General features: G+C 47.1%; 1 protein-coding gene across 1 annotated transcript; it reads left to right on the plus strand.

Moving 5' to 3' along the window:
• Nucleotides 1-1367: 1367 nt before the first annotated feature.
• On the plus strand, nt 1368-20864 carry LOC309326899 (uncharacterized protein). Its single transcript, XM_081835929.1, has 8 exons — nt 1368-1787; nt 4521-4667; nt 4935-5060; nt 5741-5894; nt 15950-16386; nt 18599-18745; nt 19855-19980; nt 20533-20864. Exons 1-8 carry the CDS (start codon nt 1686-1688, stop codon nt 20689-20691), a joined length of 1398 nt encoding a protein of 465 aa, XP_081692055.1. The 5' UTR covers nt 1368-1685; the 3' UTR covers nt 20692-20864.
• Nucleotides 20865-20933: the final 69 nt, after the last annotated feature.

Consider the following 20933-nt stretch of genomic DNA (forward strand, 5'->3'; position numbering starts at 1 on the left):
AGGGAAGGCAGGGAAAGAAAAGATAGCATGTGCACACCACACATACAAAGCACACCCACAGTAATTATGGGAACTGTGGTTCACTCAGAGCTACAATTCCCAGCACCCTTAACAAACTAATTCCCAGTGTAGCACACCTTGTTTGTTACCCAGGTGAGGAACAACCGCCTTTTGAATAAATCACAGAACCAAGGAAACTAATTCTTGAGTCCAGCACCCAGCATTTATTGCAGCTATTGCAATAGGACAGAGCTGGCTGAGATTTAAGAAAATCTGCCCTGAGGCACATCAGAATAAAAGCTTATATAGTAGTTTAAACCCAGCACACACAAGAGTCATAAAACATTCTTAAACATACATCAGGAAAGGTCATGAGCAGTAAAACATGCATGGCTAAGCCATACAGGTATCGTCACCCCCACAATGCGGCCCAGTGTGCCCAGGCCATTTGACCATTCTAGGTCTCGGATGTCACATGTTTGTACCCTGGTAGCCAAGCCTTCCATGGGGAAAGAAGAGCACCATTAAAATCCTCACCCACTCCTCTTCCTGGATCTCAGATAGCTTCAAGGATAGCTAATTAACACTCTTGTTGCTGACTCATGATAGACTTAGCAAAACCTTCTGCCATTTGTACCACTCTCGGGGTTGGATAAGGAGAGATGGAATACAGCTGTAAGGAGGGACATTGTCACAAATACAGAACACACAAAACCCAAGCCTAAAACATTCTATCTGAAAGTTAAATGCAATTAAAATTGAAACATGATTAAAATAAAAAATAAACACCTGGGGTTGCTAATTCTTTTATCACCAGGATTCTGTGGGACATCCCAAGTGCTTTCAACGTGTGGTGTGTATGCGGCCTGTTTCTTCTCCAGGAAAGATGAGTAAATTATGAGCAGTGAAAGCCAGGACTGCTGGGTCTTCCGGGGCTACATGGGGGGACAAGAACTGGGTTGGAAACGGGGATTTCCCTTGGCGGTGGTTCGTTCAGATAGGTAATTTTAAATTCTGCCCTCCATGGTATTCCACCCCACCCCACCCCCCTTTTAGAGGAGAATGTGCATTACTCCGCTGGGAAAAGCTTTTCCTGTTGAATTCTCTGCTTCCATCCTGAATACCACTTGCAGGGAACCTGGAACGGGCGCAAAGCAACTACACTACGACGCGGTCTTTTTCCATCCGGGGTGCGCGCAAAGATAGCGCGCGCTTGGCTGCTGGGGCGGAGGAAAAGCCGAGCCCGTCACGTGCGCCAGGCAGGCAGGCAGGCGGGGGGGGGGGCGCGCCCTCGGACGCCTGGGTTCCCCTTTGCCAGACTCCGCCTTTCGCAAACACTCGGCCTCGGCGTGCGCTGAAGGGCCGGTCATTGGTGGCTGCGCACGTCCCTCTCGCTGCCCGGCGGCCTTATAAAAGCGCCCGCGATCCCTTTGTCCCCGCAGAGCTCGGTTCTTGCTTCAACAGTGTTTGAACGGAACCGGTTCCCCCACCAGCCTCTTTTCTTTTTTCCCTCTCTTTTCCCCCTTCAGCAAACAAAACAGCCCCCCCCAAAAAAGGAGCGTCCCTTTTGCTTCTTCTGCTATCCTTGCTTGAGTTGACCCGCGGAGAGACCAGCTGCCCCGCCAGCGAAGCGAGCCCCCCGCCGACGCCTTGCAGCCGCCCCGCCGCAGCTCTTCTCCGAAGCCATGGAGTCCCAGGTCCGCCAGAACTACCACCGCGACTGCGAAGCCGCCGTCAACCGCATGGTCAACATGGAGCTGTACGCCAGCTACGTCTATCTGTCCATGGTGAGCAAGGGGTCAGGGTGTGTCGGCGACGGGGTGGGGGGGGTGGTATATTGGGGTGCAGAGCCCCCGGGTCACAGCCTCATTCCTGCATTGCAGGGGGTTGGACTAGATGACTCTGGGTGCCCCTTCCAACTCCACAATTCTCTGATCAGTTGGCCCTGTTCCCTGGGAAAAAAGGGAGCGTGGCTAGAGAACCCCAGAGGACACCAATTCCACTTGCCCCGCGTTCTTTCAGTCCCACGTTTGTTCTAAAGAGTTCAAGGTAGCAGCAGGCATGGTCTTCCACCCACCCACCTTCCCGTTGGAAGCTCACAACAACCCTAAGAAGTGGTGGCTCAGGGCCTGAAGTCGCCCAGAGAGCTTCATGGCTAGGTAGCAGGTTTAAACGGGGCCGGAGAAGAGCCCAGCAACACCATGCTCTCTTCTCCCTTACAGTATTAGGAGTCTCCATTTTCATCACTTTTGTTTCCTTGCAAGGGCAAAAGCAGCCACAAGAACAATGGGAGGGACTTTGTCTTGAGAGTTCTGGCTGCCTCTGCTTGCTTCCTTCCCTTTGTTTTCAAACGAACACTCTTTCACTTCCTTTTTAGTGCTTCCCCTAGTCTTGGTCATTGTCCTCTTGCTACTCTCCAAAAATACATACTCATTTTCTCTCTCTCTCTCTTCCTCTCTTTCTTAGGCCTAGGGGTCATCGTGGTGGTGCTTGGCATCCCATAGTTGCTGATCAGCCTGCCTGCACAGCCTTGCCTCTCTTTGGCATAAAACACCATTCTTGCATTCTCCATCTCTCCCCCCACCACCCATTGCTGTCTCCCAGTTGCCCATGGTGTGTGTCTTGGGTGGATCAACAAGTGTGGGAGGCAGAGATAAGCTTCTAGGGTGGGGTGATTAAAAAGAACATCCCATGACAGTTATTCTCTCTTCTTCCCAGACATAATAGCGTCTTCTTGTCCCCCAACCCATAATCTCTACTTGACCCACTTCCAGTATAGGAAGATGGAAAGGGGGGTGTGTGTTGTTCTTTTTTGCTTTGGCTTCAGTTAACAACTGTTTCTTTCTGTAACTTCTGATGCCCACACCTTTATGTCTCTGTGGGAAATGGACTGTGTGTGAGAGAGTGATGCTAGCAGTCTTTCAAGGGTGCCTTGCCAAACTTTCACCAGAACTCTGCCCCCTCGGGCTCCTGCAGGTTCCATCCCCCATATACTTTATTTTTAAGAGGGGAGCCTCTTGCACCCAGGGCACTCTGCTCAGTGTCCCCCTACTTGCCCCATGGCTCTTTATACATTTCCTTCCCCCATTGTATGTGGGTTGGGTTTTTTTCTCCTTAACTGTGTCCTGTTGCTTTGCGGGTTGGTCAGTTCAGTTGCTTTACAATCTGCATACAGTTTGAGGTTAGTCCACACTTGAGGCTTGCCTTCCCTCCCCTAACACCAATGGGCTCCATTCAATGAGTCTCGCCTCCTCCTCCTCCCCCTTCAAAATAGTGTTTATCCCCTGGATACTTTCCAGACTTGGAAGAAGTACAGATTCTCCATTCAAAACTTGTATGTTCTTGTTCACGTTTTTCCATATCCCTCTCCCACACTCACCCATTTCTCTGCAATACTAGGCATGCAGGATTTGTGGATCCCTGCCCATTAATCTTCTTTTTTAAAAAATATTATTAGGGTGGTGGTTTTTTTTGGTGACTGTTTACAGCCTTTTTGCCAATTCAAGTTTGTCATATGTAGCGTCTCTTGGATGGGGATATCCATTTCTTCTTCTCCTCCTCCTCCTCCTTCTTCTTCTTTTCTTTTTGTAGCCTTAGGACATTCGCCAGTTATCCCCATCTCTCTTCCTGCAGCAGGAGAAAACATTTTTTTGCAAATAAATTTCTGGGCTGATGCAGTTAAACTGTGTGTGTATGACAGAGAGAGAGAGAGAGAGAGAGAGAGGTTAAAAAACAACAACACAAACACAAACTTGCACAGCACCTCCTGTTTTCTTATGTATCAGAGGCGCCTTCTGCAGAACTGTGAAATCATCATGAAGGCACAATGGAAAGGGATGTCTGGAGGGGCCCCCTGTCCTGCTCTGCTTGTGCCTGGTAGCAAACTGCAGACAAGTGTCTTCTCTGTAGTCTCGGCACGTGGCTAAATGGGAGACATTTTGTAGTGCTGTGGACTTTCATTGACTCAAGAGTTTTGTTTTGTTTTTTTACAAAGTAAAAGTATTCGTATACCGCCCTCTCGTAAATCTTCAAGGTGGTGCACAGCAATATAAAAACGCAAAATAACAAAAGCAGTACAAAAGAATCATTAATAAAAGACTGGCTACTCGCAGAATTTTTAAACAACTGCAGAGACCTGTTGGCATAAAGAAGTCTGTAAGAAAGTCAAAAGTGAGGGTGCTTGCTGAATCTCTGCTAGAAGAGTGTTATGCAGCATGGAACCATCAACCCTAAATGCCCGACTTCTGGTTGACGCCAGCTTGGGTTTACAGAAGACAACTTATGCAGAAGAACTTGAGGGTTTTCCCCTGCTTCCCATAGGGTGGTGGTTCTTTTACAGAACTTGCAAGCTTCTGAGGCATCGTGGGAACAATTCGTTCTCTTGACAGACCAGGCCTCCTCCTTCCCTGCCCACAACACTTCCCCAGATATGAAGGTCTTTTTCATCTGCTCACTTGTCCGCAGTCTGGCTAGGATCTCCCCAAAGTAACCCAGCGTCTCCTCCTGTTCCATTTCTCCAGTCTTCCTACTTCGACCGGGATGACGTTGCCCTGCGACATGTGGCTGCCTTTTTCCGCTCGCAGTCCCACGAGGAGCGGGAGCATGCTGAGAAGCTGCTGAAGTTCCAGAGCCAACGCGGTGGTCGGGTCCTCCTGCAGGACATCAAGGTACAAATCTGGTGGGGTGCCCTGTTTCTAGCCAGAGATGCCGAGAGCAACGACTGCAGGACTTCCCAGGTGGTGGTTCTGTCTCGAGGCCTGTTAGGACCTCAAACCCTTCTATGTGAGCTGGGCAAAAATAGCATGTTGACCCTGGGTTCGAATCCTACCTCTGGCCTTGGGGAAGCCACTGTCCCAGAAATAGCAGCAGCCAGTCTTTAAAAGCTAGTTTGTTACGGAACTCTATAATTTTATATTTGTTTTCTGTCTCTACAGAAGCCAGAAAAGGATGCTTGGGGTACAACTCTTGATGCCATGGAGGCAGCCCTTCAGCTGGAGAAGAATGTGAACAAGGCCCTCTTGGATCTGCACCAACTGGCAAGCAGCCAGGGAGACCCACATGTGAGTATCCATGGGGTGCTGATAAGCTTAGGAGTCCTGTCTTGAGCCGTTACTGTCCTTGCACATATGCCTTTTACCTACTTTGCCTGAGAGGTACTGGTAAATTACTGGATTTGCACAATGTTGCTTCACTGTTTCATCAGTGGTCCAGCCATCTCTGCATCCTGCCTCTGATTCTGTGAGCCCTGAGATGTTACGCCAAGATCCTAATAGGTCTTCCTGCTACCCTCCTGGGCAGAAATAGTTGTAGCAGCAGCAGCACCCATAAATCTGCGGAAAAGCTGCTATTCACATCATGTGGGGCAGGAGGCAGAATGCAGAGAAAGATGGGGGGAAATCCTTTGCAATGCGTTTAAGCAAGGACGGCCCTCTAAAAGTCATTTGATTCCCAAGCCCCGTAAACCCTAGTCAGCATGGGCCAACGATCAGGAAGGGTGGGAGTTATTAAGTGTAGTTCTGAAATAAAACTGCCATACCTTTTAAAAAAATAAAATAGCAGCACTTGAATGTCAGATTGCCACTGATCCAAGGTGAACCCTACACTAGAAGAGACAGCTTCAGAAGTAAACAGTTGGGGGGAGAGTTTATTGGAAGTGCTCTGGGTGTTGTCTCAAATCTTTGATGGTAGACCTGCCTAACCAAGCATTTCACCCTGTCTTCTTCTCTCTCCATCTCTACAGTTTTGTGACTTCCTGGAAACTCACTACCTTGACGAGCAAGTGAAAGCTATTAAAGTCCTGGGCGACCACGTCACCAACCTCCGGCGGCTGGGGGCATCCCAGGGAGGGCTTGGCGAATACCTCTTTGACAAGCACACCCTGGGAGAGAGCAGCAGCTGATTCCCTCTCCCTCCCTTGTCCCCAAGAGCGCAATACCCCTTCCGTGAACCCACAGAAGCAAGACCCACCTCCATCACTCTGGCCAGGCCCCACTCAAGGGGGGCTGTACCTGCCACAACTCAGTTGGCATGCTTCCAATAAACAAGGGTTCACCCGTTTAAACTCGCCTGTGGTTTGTCTGGGGTTTTAAGGGGGGAAGTTTGCGATGTCCAAACAAGGGGTATCGTCACTGCTGAAAGGCAAACATTCTTGTCTTAGGCAGCCAACGTTTTTTCCCCCTTTCAAGGGCCGTTTCCCCTTGGGCATAATTTGTCAGGGGCCGCATGAGGATGGCGGATAGAGCCAGGGACAAAACTCATAGAATTGTAGAGTTGGAAGAGACCATGAGGGCCATCTCATCTAGGATCTCCCAAACTTGGGTCTCCAGCTGTTTTTGGACTATAACTCCTAGTTAGCAGGACCCAGTGGTCAGGGATGATGGGAACTGTAGTCCAAAAACAGCTGGAGACCCTGAAATGCAGGAAACCTTTGTTCCTAAGTAATTTAGGTAAAGGTAAAGGGCCCCCTGACCATTAGGTCCAGTTGTAGATGACTCTAGGGTTTTGGCACTCATCTCGCTTTATTGGCCAAGGGAGCCGGCGTACAGCTTCTGGGTCATGTGGCCAGCATGACTAAGCCGCTTCTGGTGAACCAGAGCAGCGCACGGAAACACTCTGTACCTTCCCGCCAGAGCGGTACCTATTTATCTACTTGCACTTTGTGCTTTTGAACTGCTAGGTTGGCAGGAGCAGGGACCAAGCAACAGGAGCTTACCCCACCGCGGGGATTCAAACTGCCGACCTTCTGATTGGCAAGTCCTAGGCTCTGTGGTTTAACCCACAGCGCCACCAATTTACCTAGATTTAAAACCTGCCCTGTTTCCATTTGCACCTGCCCTGTTTCCATTTGCACCATGGCTACCTTAGATCAAATTCCACATTGGTCTGAAATGGGAGGGGAAGCTCCTCTCCCCTTCCACAGCAGGGCACTTCAATCTTGTACCAGCAATGGTGGAGAAAACAGCTGCCTTCCAAATCTCCCATGTCATGGACTCCCATCTCCCATGTCATCCCCAGCCACGGGGGCCAATGGTCAAGGGTCATGGGAGTTGTAGTCCAGCAACATCTGCAGGGCTACATGTTCCTCCATCCCCGTGGTGTGTACGTCTCCTCAGGAGTAAGCCGGAGAAGCAACTCCCAAATAAGTTTAAAGAGGATTATAATAATAATAATAATAATAATAATAATAATAATAATAATAATATGCCATAAAAGGACTATAGGCCAAGCACACAAATCAGTGAAATCATTTATAAAAATGTTATACTGCTGAACTAGTTGGTTAGGCATCAACCTTACCTGTGCAGGATCTTATTTCTGAGTTTCTCCAAGTGCCTTTCTGGGATATTGCAAGCAGAACAGCCTATACTTATGTTTTGTTTACAAAGAGGCAAACTGTACTTATCTTACATCCTCATTATTGCCCAAGACTGCAAATTCAAGCAACTGCAAATACCTTTGAAGTGGAGCTTGGCTTTCTTGCTTCTATGGAGGAGCAGAGGCAAACTATCTTAAAAATAACAAACAGATACCCAAATCACTCCACCCACAGCTGTGCTTGAGAGATAAGGGCTCTGCTATTGCTAACCGCAGAGCCTCTTACCCTACGTCTGAAGCCTCCTGCAGCTCATAACTTGAAAGCAACGTTGGCTTTCCTTGGACAGTTGCATAAATTGAAAGTTCCCCCCTCCCGTGTGTGTGTTAAATAACTGGCTTCCATCAGAATCAAAATACCACTGACACACTGATTCCTCCACACACTGACACAGATGTAAGGGGCAAACTTGGATGTAGGGGCATCAGGCATGGGTTTTAAAACTGGATTTGCCAACACTTAGCAGAAAATGTGGCATCTCCCTTAAATAGCAAAAAGGGAGGCTGTGGGATGCTAATGTCTTCTACCTGCAGTCCACTGCCTAAATCATCCTCTTTCTCTCCCGCCCCCAGTGACTCAAATAACGGGGAGGGAGCCCAGCTAGGAAAAAAGTTTATGGGACAACAGTCCCCATCAGACCAACCATTGTAAGGGGCCTAGGGAGGGTTTTTTCTTTGCCGCTTCTGCTGCCGCCTCCTGCTGCTTGGGAGAGGCCCATGGCTTAGTGGCAGAGCACATGCTTTGAGTGCAGAAGGTCCCCAGTACTGTCCCTGGCATCTCCAGGACCAGGTAGCCAGTGATGTTAGAGGCCTCTCTCCTGGAGACCCTGGGTGGCTGCTAGGGAAGACAAACTTGTCAAGTTCCTGCAGGAGTGATGGGTGGCTGATCCAATACAGGGAACTGCGCCCATTCCAAGAAGACTCATAAATTAATTGCTGCCATTCACTCCTACTGGGGAAGATAATGCTGTATTGGGGCAAGAACCAGACCTGCTCTTATCTACCTGGCCTTGCCTTTAGTCCTGTGACCACAAGACAGAACTCAAGTGCGAGAAAAAGCAAGGCTTTTGCCAATATAGATAGTCCCTAGAATTAGTCCTTGAGCAGTGTGCATTGTATTTGTGGCCTTCAGCTCAGGAACAACGTTCTATTGTCACTTTGGACAACTGCCAGTTTCCCCACCTCCTCCCTTTGTTATCCTTCCATTGCAGCCTGTAAAGGTGTGTGTGAATCTAAAGTCTCCCTTTTTATTTTATTTTCTCAAAGAACTTTGATCAATAAAAGGAGAGCTCGGCCAGTTTTCCCTGAACTTTCCTTCCTGTTATTGATACGCAGACTCGCTGAACTCCATGAACAAACACAAAGTAAATGCTTGAGTTGTTGTGCCCCAACCCAATCTCTTGAGTGCTGCGACATCCCAGGGTTCCAAGCTCTCACCCAGGGTTTGGGTTTGCTTTTGGACAATGAGACACAAAAGTGCCTGATATGTCTTTATGATATTTGGTTTATTTATACATATGTACAACCTGAGCCTAAGACGATATTCCAGCAGAAATCAAGCATTGCTCTCTGACCCTTTGCTTGCTGCTTTTTTTCCTGTTTCTTCGTTCGCATAACAGCAAAATTCTCAACTGACTTATCCGTCTCCCTATTTGTGAGATGGAGGAGGGACCCATCTGAATCTGGCACAGAGCCCCCTCTCTTTTGCTCTCTTAAAGGCCCATCACCTTTACGTTGTTTTCTTAATGGCCCTTCACCCAGGCAATCACCTCATAAGGAAGCTAACCTGATTTATATTTTAAAACACTTTCTAGGATTATAGGGCTTAGAGGTCTGGCACCCACAAACCCATAACGCTGCAAATGCAGCTGCCCTTATCAACAGTCAGTTAATATGGATTTCCATCCCCCTGTAAAATTCATGACGCTGGCACCCTTCCAGTGCCCATGAAATATACACCTGCCAGAGCTGGATTTAAGGGCAGGTGACCCAATATAGGCCTGGAGAGGTGCTGTGCTTGGGAGATGCCTGCCATGTTATCTAGCTCCAAGCGCCTTCTGGAGGTTCCCTCACTGTGAGACATGAAATTACAGGGAACAAGGCATAGGGCCTTCTTGGTAGTGGAACCTACCCTGTGAAACGTCCTCCTGTCAGATGTCAAACAGATAAACAACTACAGTGGTACCTCGGGTTACAGACGCTCCAGGTTACAGACTCTGCTAACCCAGAAATAGTACCTCAGGTTAAGAACTTTGCTTCAGGATGAGAACAGAAATTGTGCAGCGGCAACGGGAGGCCCCATTAGCTAAAGTGGTACCTCAGGTTAAGAACAGTTTCAGATTAAGAACAAACCTCCGGAACGAATTAAGTTCTTAACCCGAGGTACCACTGTATACGACTTTTAGAAGACATCTGAAGACAGCCCTGTATAGGGAAGTTTTTTATGTTTGATGTTTTGTTATGCTTTTATATTTGCTGGATTTATATTCTATTTATATTCTATCTTACAATACTCAAGGCGGTTTACAAGCTGAAGAAACAAAACAAAAAATGTACATCTTATAACAATCTAATGCAATACAAAAATGTGATAATAAAATGTAACTTTAAAATAGACAGCCTACATCAAAAAAGTAACAATCAACAATCAATTAGAATAGTATAAAATAATAATATCAACATACAAAAGTTAAACAGAAATCCACTCAACAGTTACAATAATATCTAAACTATAATCAATAAAACAACAGCAAGCCACAGTACATAAAACAATACAATACACATTGAGAAGCAGAGGGTGGGGCAAGGCAGGTGGAAGGAGACCTTGCCTAATGGCAAGATCTTATCACTCTTATTGATTGTTGAATAGCATTGTCAATACACATGGAGCTTTGTTGTGTATAAGAGAGCAGGTCTCTGGCCCAAGGGGCTTACAATCTAAAATATGGTGCTGGGGGAGATCATAGGGGAAGTAAGTGCCATGAAGCATAGTTGTCATTGAATTCAATGCCTGGAAATGCTGCTTCCCTTTTTTCAATAAGTGGAATAATAAAAATTCTAATTTTCAGTGGGGGGGAGTGATTTTGATGGGGGAAACGATGCAGGTTAAACACATGTACATCTAAGCTATTGTCACTAAAAAAAGAAGCAATTTGGGAGACCCAGCGAGCTGCAGTCTTACCTTGAGAACAAGGCTTGTAAAAACAGAACTATTTAGCACCGTAGTTTGTTCAGGGTTGCTGGAAATTGTAACTCTGTGAGGGGTAAATTACAGTGTCCAGAATTCTTTGAGGGGAAGAATGTGCTTTGAATGTGCTTCAGAGAGATAATGGACACACAGCCTTTTGGTTTGCAGCTGGTTTTGCTGGAGGGCCAATCCGAGAAGGGGCTGGTGAAGGGGATCCCAGGTATAGTTCAGCATACACTTTTTAAACAGAATATTTTACTTTGTTGGTTTCCAGCACAGAGGAAGCCAAGCTGAGTGCAGATGAGACAAATAACATGCTGGCGGAGTCTCAAAATAACCACGGGTAGGGTTGTTGGGGAATTTCCGCCCAAGTCTGAAAATAAGGCAAGTGTCTGAGACTTCCCCTTTGCCTGCTTTAGCAAGCTTCACACTGTCCAGATTGGTGGGGACGGGAACAGACAGCGTTCAGGAATGTGTTCTTATGTATAAAATACAAACGGTGTTTTATTATAACATAACAAATGGTTGCTTATTTGGATTGTTTTGCTGCACTTTCTGTCTTTGACGTATTTTGTCAGGAACTACAGAGAGAGGGAGATGAACAACAAACCATAATAATTTTTTTTTTAAAAAAAATAGTCCAGTAGCACCTTAAAGGTAAAGGTAAAGGGACCCCTGAACATTAGGTCCAGTCTGGGGTTGCGGCACTCATCTTGCTTTATTGGCAGAGGGAGCCAGCATACAGCTTCCGGGTCTAAGCTGCTTCTGGCGAACCAGAGCAGCGCACGGAAACGCCGTTTACCTTCCCGCCAGAGCGGTACCTATTTATCTACTTGCACTTTGACGTGCTTTTGAACTGCTAGGTGGGCAGGAGCAGGGACTGAGCAACGGGAGCTCACTCCGCCGTGGGGATTGGAAACAACGAAAAGCCCTAGGCTCTGTGGTTTAACTCACAGCGCCACCCGTGTCCCATAGTAGCACCTTAGAGACCAACTTAGTTTGTTTTAGGTACAAGCTTTCTGAAAGCTTATACCTAGAACAAACTTAGTTGGTCCCTAAGGTGCTGCTGGACTATTATTATTATTTTTTATTTTGACTGCATAGAACAACCTGAATCTAGCAAACCGTAATGTTACAAAGGTTGCGATCCTCCCCAAATCTTTGCCAAGCAGGAGCAAAATCCTAGGGAGTCCCAGGCGCTCACCCAGGGTTGGTGTTTCCATTGGGAAACAAGACATGGTGGAGACTGTCGTGTCCTTAAGAAAAATGATTTATTGACACATATTTACAACCTGGGTGCAGATGGGGGGAATGCAGTTTACAGCACTTGCATCTCAAAAAGGGATTGTCCTTCACAGCAGAAAGAGCATGGTTCCTCCAGATCTCTGCTTTATAAAAGGACACATTTTTCCTATGTGACATCACCTTTTTGTTGATGTGTGATTGACTTGCTTCAAGCACATTTAGTCATTCTTAGCGACTTTTATCCCAGGTGAGGCCCTGGTCTGGAAAAGGAGCATATCCTGTATTTTTCCACTGGCCTGGAAACTTCCATTCAATGCTTCCCAAATCAGCTAAATTCTACCCCTTTATTGGTTTCTAACAGTCACTAACTCTAGTAGTTATGGGTGCCTTTTCACCCTCAAACTCCGTTACCCCAGATCTGTAGCGATGCTTTTGGGAACGGGGAGACCATCTTTAGCGGTTTGAAGCAAAAACTAGATAAATAACAATTCTCTCACCGGAGATCTTTTGGCTTCTAAGCTTCCTCTTTCGCTATTTGTCACCACAACACATTCTGCTATCATGTGCCGCTGCCCCACAAAGCTGACCTTTGCAGAAATTCTGCATATCCTGCACTCCTTATGACAGGCAGATAGAGAAGCAAGACAGAGAGATGAGATCCTCCCTCGCCTTCACCCTTACTACCCCAGTTTTAAGACCAATCGCATCATATGCCCAGCTTCCTCATACAGTTTCGGTCCCTGTTTCCCAGCATCATGCAGTTAAACATCTCATGGGGTCATGTCCAACAGCAAGATCCGCACTGCACTGCTGAGCTCCTCACGTCCGCCCCACTTCCCATTCCCCTTCCAACTTGTTTTCATGACGATGACGAAGCTGAACCCAAGATGACACCTCGTGGGGATGCAGAGAGAACCAGGACCGGGTTGGTTCGAATGGACACAAAAGCCTTGTTTGACAGAAGCTGTAGAGAGAACTATCCAAGAAAATGTATGTCCTCATCAAGTGTTGTATTCTGACTTCTTCAAAAACACCTGTGATAAATATTGCAAAAAGCAAACAGCCGAACACAAGGGTGTGCCAAGCGTTGCAGGCAGTGCTACTCCTACCCAGAGTAGACTCACTGAAGTTCATTAAGGTGACTTAGGTTTATTTGTTACAATGGGTCTACTAGGGTAGAACAATGAATACAGCCCACCAGTTTTGATCACAATGTCCAAAAACGGACATGTGGTGTGAAATTGAAGGGATGTCTCTGTATCTGCGCTTAGGGTGGGTTGTTTTTAAGGCATGTGTGGATAGCTAATTATCAGTCATGTCATCTCAGCAGGAATGCTTGGGATAATTTCCTAAGCTTTTGCTACAAATTGTATGGGCCTCGCGTGCCCAATTGACTCAAAACTACCCCGTATAATTTCTATTTTGGAAACACGAACAACAACATGAAGCTTCCATGGCAAATGGGCCTGAGAAAGAGGATTCTCATTTTGCTGGAATTAGAAGATCTCTGTCTCCTGGCTGCTGCATCCCACACATTGCTAGCTAGTTATTTTCAGGGGGCAGCGGTGGATAGACAGAACAGCCTCAAGGCCTCCAGCTTGAGAACAATAACAAAGGGGAGGGGGGAGGAAAGGGAAGCGAAAGACACTTTTTTTGCTGAATCATCCTGAGTTTTCTCCCCCCCCCCTGTCAGTATTCTGGAGGAACTGTTTCTGCTGAGTCATGTTCATGAGGGAAGAAGAGGGGATAGGGAAGTGTTTTCTTCTTCTTTTTAAGACCCCCATGAATTTATCCCTCTAAAGAAGTTGCAGGGAACAGTTGGCCCTCCAGATGTTGTTGAACTACACAAAGTTCTGCAACATCTGGAGGACCAAAGGTTCCCTACCCCAGCTCTAGAGACCTTGGCTGTCCTACGCCACATCCACCTGGCTCCCCCCAAAGAACCGTGGGAACTGTAGCTTACCCCTCACAGAGCTCCAATTCCCCAAACTCTTAGCAAACTACAGTTCCCAGGATTATTCGTGGGGGGGAGGAATGTAATTTAAATTTCTGGTGTGTTTACAGTCCTAGGTAAAGTTAAAGGTACCCCTGACCGTTGGGTCCAGTCGCGGATGACTCTGGGGTTGCGTGCTCATCTCACTCTATAGGCCGAGGGAGCCCACGAATGTCCGCAGACAGCTTCCGGGTCATATGGACAACATGACTAAGCTGCTTCTGGCGAACCAGAGCAGCGCATGGAAATGCCATTTACCTTCCCGCCGGAGCGGTACCTATTTATCTACTTGCACTTGATGTGCTTTTGAACTGCTAGGTGGGCAGGAGCAGGGACCGAGCAACGGGAGCTCACCCCGTCGCTGGGATTCGAACCACCAACCTTCTGATCGGCAAGTCCTAGGCTCTGTGGTTTAGACCGCAGCGCCACCCGCATCCTAGCTTCTCTCTAATCCATAGGTTGATGGGCCTCTTTTACAGAACCATAAGAGGTCTGATCCTGGCCACCTTATTCATTCCCAAACACGCTTGCTAGTCCCACTAGGAAGGGGAAAGCTGTGTCTGTTGAAATGTGCTTCTGCCCAAAGGCTCAGTGTATCTGTCTGGAGGGGAAACAGTTAGGAATTGTATGTTTAAACAAAATAAAATGCAATCCTATCTACTCAGCAGTCAGTCCCACTTAGTTAAATTGGACTTACTCCCAGGTATGTGGGCGAAGGACTTCACTGTAAAAGAGACCCATCTCCACTTTCTTCCATTAAGAGGGGTGTTTCAACCTATCACCATCGCCTATCTGGTGTAATGGGGAGAGAGTACTGCATTAGGATGAGAAAAAATCCACCTTCAGCTTTGGTTCATTGAAATGCTTGTGGCCAGTCATCTTCTTTATTAATTTATTCAAACTATACATGCCTGCTTTTTTCACCAGGGGAACTCAAGGCAGCTTACAAAGCAGCACTGACTTTAAACATAATCAAATTACAGAAATCACATCATTAAACACCCCCCCTTTTTAAAAAAAGGCCAGGAGACCTTAATCCAATCACATTAATGAACAGCCATGCTTTGACCAAATGCCTTAAAAAAGCCATCGTTTTAGGGCCTGACTGTTCTCTCAAGGTGAGGGGCCACCGCAGAAAAGGACTCGCCCATCAATACCTCATATAACTGAGGGATTTGGAGCAAGATTCCAGATGTCAAACACAGGAATATATGGAAGAAGGCCCGTTTAGCGCTTTAAAAGCTAAAACCAGCCCTTTTAATTGAGCCTTGACACAGATTGGCAACCATTTCTATTCCAACAAAAACATTTAGCACCTGTCAACAAAATGGAAGCTACATTTCACACAAGTTGTAAGTTTCTGAATGCTTCTCAAGGCAGCCCCGTATAGAGCAACTTACAGCAAAATAACTGTGGCAAGATCTGATTTTGATGAGATCTGATTTTTATGAGGAGGCAGTCTTGGCTAGTGGTACCAGCTGAAGCCTGTCATGCCAACTTGTGCATCCAGCACAAATACAGGATCAGAGATCACCCTAAAGCCATGGGCCTGATCCTGCAGCAGTTGAGAACACAGCTCCTTCCTCTGGGCTTCTTGAGGCGGAGTTTGGTCACCTATTGTGTCATCCCATTTTGGCCACAACAGGTGTAAAGATGCAGACAAGGAATTTGAAGCTGCAAACTCCTTAAGGTAGCAAACTTTATCTACACACTTACCTAGGAGCAAACCCCACTGAACTTTACATCTGGGTAGACGTGCATAGGGTTAATGCTGCAGATGGGAGAAAACCCCACCTCGAGAAATTCAGTAGCATTTGCTTTCCGAGTCAGCAAACCACAAAGGATTTTTTAACACACATATCTGTACAGTGCTTTTTTTTGGGGGGGGGAGGCAGGTATACACATACCCCTAAACATTTTGTGAATCTTTGTACTTTTCTCCATTTACTGTATTTCTTTTCCCTGAATTGAACTATAAAATGGTCTATAAAATGGTGATTTTCTTGAGTCCAAATGAGAGTACCCCTAAACATGTTTCAAGAAAAAAAGCACTGCACCTATAGCTGTATCTCTGGGCATTACATTTACATTTTTTGCATGTAAAGATTTTATTGCAACGCAAAGGCACCTTGTCCCTTGGTAACACCTTCAAGGGCTGCAGATCGTTGAGAACCTGTGGAACCCCCCCCCCCCTTTAAAAATCGGACTTCTTTCAATCCCCTTGCTGAAGCCAGAAAGCCTCAGCTGTTTCCCTATCAGCGAGCAAACGGGGCGGAGCCTTTGCGCTCCTCGCGGAGGGAGGTCCCTGGAAGAGCCTCCCGGGCTGCCTATAAAAGCCCCTGTCCGGGCGCACCCAGCTCAGATCGCTCCTTTTCCTGGCCTTCGCTCCTTTGCTCTTGCTTCAACAGTGCTTGAACGGAGCAGGATCGCGGCCGCCGCCCCATCATCTTCATCCTTAAGCCAGCCAGTCCAGTCGCCGATTTGCACCATGAGCTCCCAGGTCCGCCAGAACTACGACGCCCAGAGCGAAGCCGGAGTGAACCGCTTGGTCAACCAGTTTCTCCATGCCAGCTACAACTACCTGTCCCTGGTGAGCGTCCAGAGGGGAGGGGGGGGAAAGGCGAAGCCACGGCTTTTAATAATCTGTTGCTAATCTTTTTGGCCTCTCTTTGCATTGGGTATGCGATTGTTGCTCCGTTTTGCTTTTCCACGGGTACATGGCAGGTAGAAATCCAGTAGGTGCGGTTTTCCTTTCTGGTAAGGGTGTGTTGCGCTCTCGCAGCATCTTCTAGTTAGTCCGCTGGATGCCAGCCAGCTGCCCTCCGGGAGATTTGGACTACAACTCCCATCAGCCCCAGCGAGCACAGTTGTAAAAAGGAATTGTAGCCCCAAGGCATCTTACAGGGTGCAAGGATGACAATGGATAGTGCAGGGGCTTGGTTTTTTTTAGCTCTAAACCTACTGAGGGTGGCTTTTCTCTCAAAAATTCTAAACAATAAAAGGGTCCCTCTTTAGGGGAATTCAGCACTTAAGGGTTTCAGGTGAATTAATTACCTTTCCAGTCAGGGAAATCTGATGGCTTAATCTTTACAGCTATTGACTGATCAATGGGCATTTGCCTTCCAACAGCACGGTCTTTTCTAAATAGTGCATCATTTTTTGGGGTTGTAAAAGAGAAGGGCATTTTTAAACACCGCCCCCCCCCCGTTGCTTTCTTCCCAGTGTTGCTACTTCACCTCAGTTCAGAAAGCTGCCTTTGTCTGATGGCTGGCAGTGGCTTTTTGGGTTCTCATTGGTTACGTTTGTATCTTGCCTGCCCTCGCAGGCGCCTGGCTCTCCTTCTTCCTAAATCTCCCCGTCTAGCTGTTGCGTCTTGCTAAATAGGAGTAGAGTGGACCTGGCAGCCATGATTGCGTGGGATTTTTTCATGTCAACATCTTAGAGAGCTCCCTCCGCTGTCCTCGAGATCGGGGGTGGGGAATCTTCTGACTGAGGGCCACACTGCTCCCCAGAGCAATATTCCAGGGGCCACATGCCAGTAATGTTTGTAGGAGGGAAGCAGAGGCCAAAAAACTATTTGAGGGGAAGAATGTCCTTTTTTTTAAAAAGGAGACTAACGTGTGTACACCTTCTGTCTCCATTTTGTTCCCTCCCTATTGGGTCTGCTGCCTGCTTCTTTCTTCATCCCTTCCCTCCATTGTGGGCTGTGGCAAAGTCCGCTGCCCTCCTGTTTACCCACTGCTGAGTTCCCCATGAGTTGTGTGGTCTGAACAAACAACATCGTGAAGATATAGCGTTAATGATTTAAAAACAGCAACCCTAGCCTCTCCACCTGTATGCCTAAAAGGCCTGAAATGGAGGCGCCATCCAGTCTGTCTCTTGAATTCCTCTTGTGTGGGTTAAATTGGGCTGGGGGAATTATAGCTAGATTTGGATAAATCCTAAAATATTGCCATTGCGTTTGTTAGGTAAGTTAACTTGCCCTGGTTTCCAGCCAAGGAATGTTGCTGCCTCTGAGGGGTCTCTATACACTTCATAAATCGTAACAGTTCCTTTGTGAGGAACCATTTCAACATTTGGAGTTTTTTAGTTTGGAGAAAAGGCGATTAATGGGAAGGAACAGGGCAGAGTTGTGTAAAATTATTAATGTTGTGCAGAAAGTGGCTAGGGAGATTTTCTCCTCCCATTACGACACCATTTTGTTTGGTACAGTGGTACCTCGGGTTGCAGACGCTTCAGGTTACAGACTCCACTAACCCAGAAATAGTACCTCGGGTTAAGAACTTTGCTTCAGGATGAGAACAGAAATTGCGTGGCGGTGGCACAGCGGCAGCAGGAGGCCCCAGTAGCTAAAGTAGTACCTCAGGTTAAGAACAGTTTCAGGTTAACAACGGACCTCCAGAACAAATTAAGTTCTTAACCCGAGGTACCACTGTATAGTGGTTGGCGTTGGACCTGGGAGACCAGGGTTCAGATCCCTAGGCCAGGAAGCTCACTGGGTAACCGGATTGTTTTGAGAATAGAACGGGTATGGGGAGACCACCTTGAGTTCTTGGAGGAAGGGTGCGATAAATATAATAATGTAGTAATAAATAAAAGCTGGTGGCATTTTTAAACTTGAGTGTACATTTCCCCACATTTTTGTGTTTGGGCCAATAGGCATTTTACTGTATTTTCAGTGGCCTATGGCTACAAACAGTAAATATTTATTGGATTGGAACTGGGAACATTTTGTGTTCATTTCTAGTTCTTCTTTGAGTAAATCTTGAGTCTGAGCCCTTGCCTCTTTTTCTCCCTTTCAGGGTTTTTACTTCTCCCGGGATGATGTGGCCTTATCCAAGTTCTCGTCCTTCTTCCGGCACCTCTCTGAGGAGAAGCATGAACAAGCAGAGAAGCTCCTCACCTTCCAGAACCGCCGTGGAGGCCGAGTTGTCCTGCAGGATGTCAAAGTGGGTGGCTTGGACAGGAGGGGTGTTGTGCTGGTGGATCAAGGCCTCAGTCATGGGCAGGAGGAATGGGAGTGGCAGAAATAATGTCCATTTTCCCCCTTCAAAACTCGGACTTCCTCTTGACTTGCTGGGTGTGTTGTAACAGCTTTTCCATAGCACACGGTTATGTTTATGGCATGCTTTTGTACTCTGAATTGCATTTTAAAGTGTGCATTGCATGCCCACCCCCCAGCAAACTTGGCACTCCCAGTAAGCTCTCTAAGGTACACCTGTTTATTGCTTCATCAATATTGTAGCTTCATCTGTTCCTATCGGATGAATTGGGGGTGGATTAGTGGTATGAAATGCAAGGAGTTGCTTTGTTCTGCAAGTCTGACTGCAGAATGATAGCAGCCGTGCGTGGAAAGAACAATTGCAACTAAATGTTGCATTGTATCTTCATAGTAGGAGTGCTCCTGTTCAGGGTACCATGCCCACATCCAAGATCTTAAAAGAAACTCATGGAGGGCATTCCTTCACCTCCTTTTCCCCCACTAAAACATTATGTTGCTATTGAGCATGCCCAGTTCTCATCGGGTTGCATTTTGGCTGCTTTAGGCTTTATTCTTATAGGCAAAAGTACTTCTGCTAACATTGGGCTACTCCCATGCTGTCCTCCCTGCTCCCAATTTAGCTCCATTTCTGTTGGCACTACAGTGGTGCCCCGCAAGACGAACGCCTTGCAAGACGGAAAACCCGCTAGACGAAAGGGTTTTCCGTTTTGGAGGCGCTTCGCAAAACGAATTTCCCTATGGGCTTGCTTCGCAAGACGAAAATGTCTTGCGAGTTCCTGCGGGGTTCCCCCCCCCCCTTTTCCTAAGCCCTAAGCCACTTATCAGCTGATTCGCTAAAAGCCGCTAAGCTGTCAATGAGCTTGCTTCGCAAGACGAAAAAACCACTATACGAAGAGCCTCACAGAACAGATTAATTTCGTCTTGCGAGGCACCACTGTAGTGGGTTGTTGATGCTGAAGGTGCAGAACATTGCAGAACGGGATATAAGGGCCACTGGGCACGAAGGTGCTGCAATTGGCAGGCTCTCTCATGAGTGTTCTCTGCCGTTAACTTCAGAAACCAGAACGTGATGAGTGGACCAATGGAGCTGCTGCCATGGATGCGGCCCTTCAGCTGGAGAAGAATTTGAACAAGGCTCTGCTGGACTTGCACCAGGTTGCTACCAGCCACACGGATCCCCATGTAAGTCTTGCTGGAGGAAACTAACATGGTTGGGTTGGGGGTCATGTCGCCTTTCCTATCAGTGCCCACTAATCAACTACATAAAACGGGAAGTGCCTCAAAATCGGTATACTGTTTTGTGTGTGTGTGTTAAAAGCTTGGGGACCACTGACTATGCAGACTAGCTTAATTCTGGTGAATGGCGAGAGCCAAAGTACTTACCCCACACCAGTCGATTGAACAGGTCTACTAAACATCTAAAGTCTTCCTAGATTTGTGCACAGGTTTATTTAAGGACTAGACAACTTGCCTCTTTGTAAGTATAAAGATGGCTGGACTGCTGAATTCTTTGTGCCCAGTTCCATGGGATATATGCAACCATAATGAGATGTCTTACCTGCATTAATTTCCAGAAGGGTGTTTTTGTTGCAGCAAAAATAAGTCCTTGTGGTACCTTAAAAGGCAGCACTATTAGTCTGAGTTGAGCTCCCAGACACCAGTTTGGCTGATTTCCCATTGAATTGTGAGCTCCAGTTTTCTATGGCCAACCTTCTCTTCCTCTCTCCTCCCAAGCTGTGTGACTTCCTGGAGACCCATTTCCTGGATGAGGAGGTGAAACTGATCAAGAAGCTTGGGGACCACGTGACCAACCTCAAGCGTGTGCGTGCCAGAGATGAGGGCCTTGGTGAATACCTCTTTGACCGTCTCACCCTGGGAGAGTCCAGTGACTGAATCCAGAGGTGCTGGTTCCCTCCCAACTCCTGCAGCCTCGTCCGCCAGAAGTGTGTGCTACCCTGTTCTCTCAAAAGCTGGCTGCTTAATCAGTGAGGCCTCTGTAACCCTGTCCATCTACAGGGAGGGAAAAGTCTGTAACTGGCATTAAATAAACTTGGCATTAAGCACTACTACTTTGCGTGGCTTGTATGTATAACTACCGGGGTATGATGGCGTGATGCTTGGGCAGTCAGAAGAGT

This window comes from Podarcis erhardii (assembly GCF_964252035.2).
Source record: "Podarcis erhardii genome assembly, chromosome: 13".
NCBI classification, from domain to species: Eukaryota; Metazoa; Chordata; class Lepidosauria; order Squamata; family Lacertidae; genus Podarcis; species Podarcis erhardii.

Bases quoted from the DNA above. Each gene is read 5' to 3' on its own strand.
- LOC309326899 (XM_081835929.1), top strand. From the start codon at position 1,686: ATGGAGTCCCAGGTCCGCCAGAACTACCACCGCGACTGCGAAGCCGCC. The intron at 4,668-4,934 runs GTACAAATCTGG...CTGTCTCTACAG, and splicing joins TCCTCCTGCAGGACATCAAG to AAGCCAGAAAAGGATGCTTG. The intron at 18,746-19,854 runs GTGGGTGGCTTG...CGTTAACTTCAG, and splicing joins TTGTCCTGCAGGATGTCAAA to AAACCAGAACGTGATGAGTG.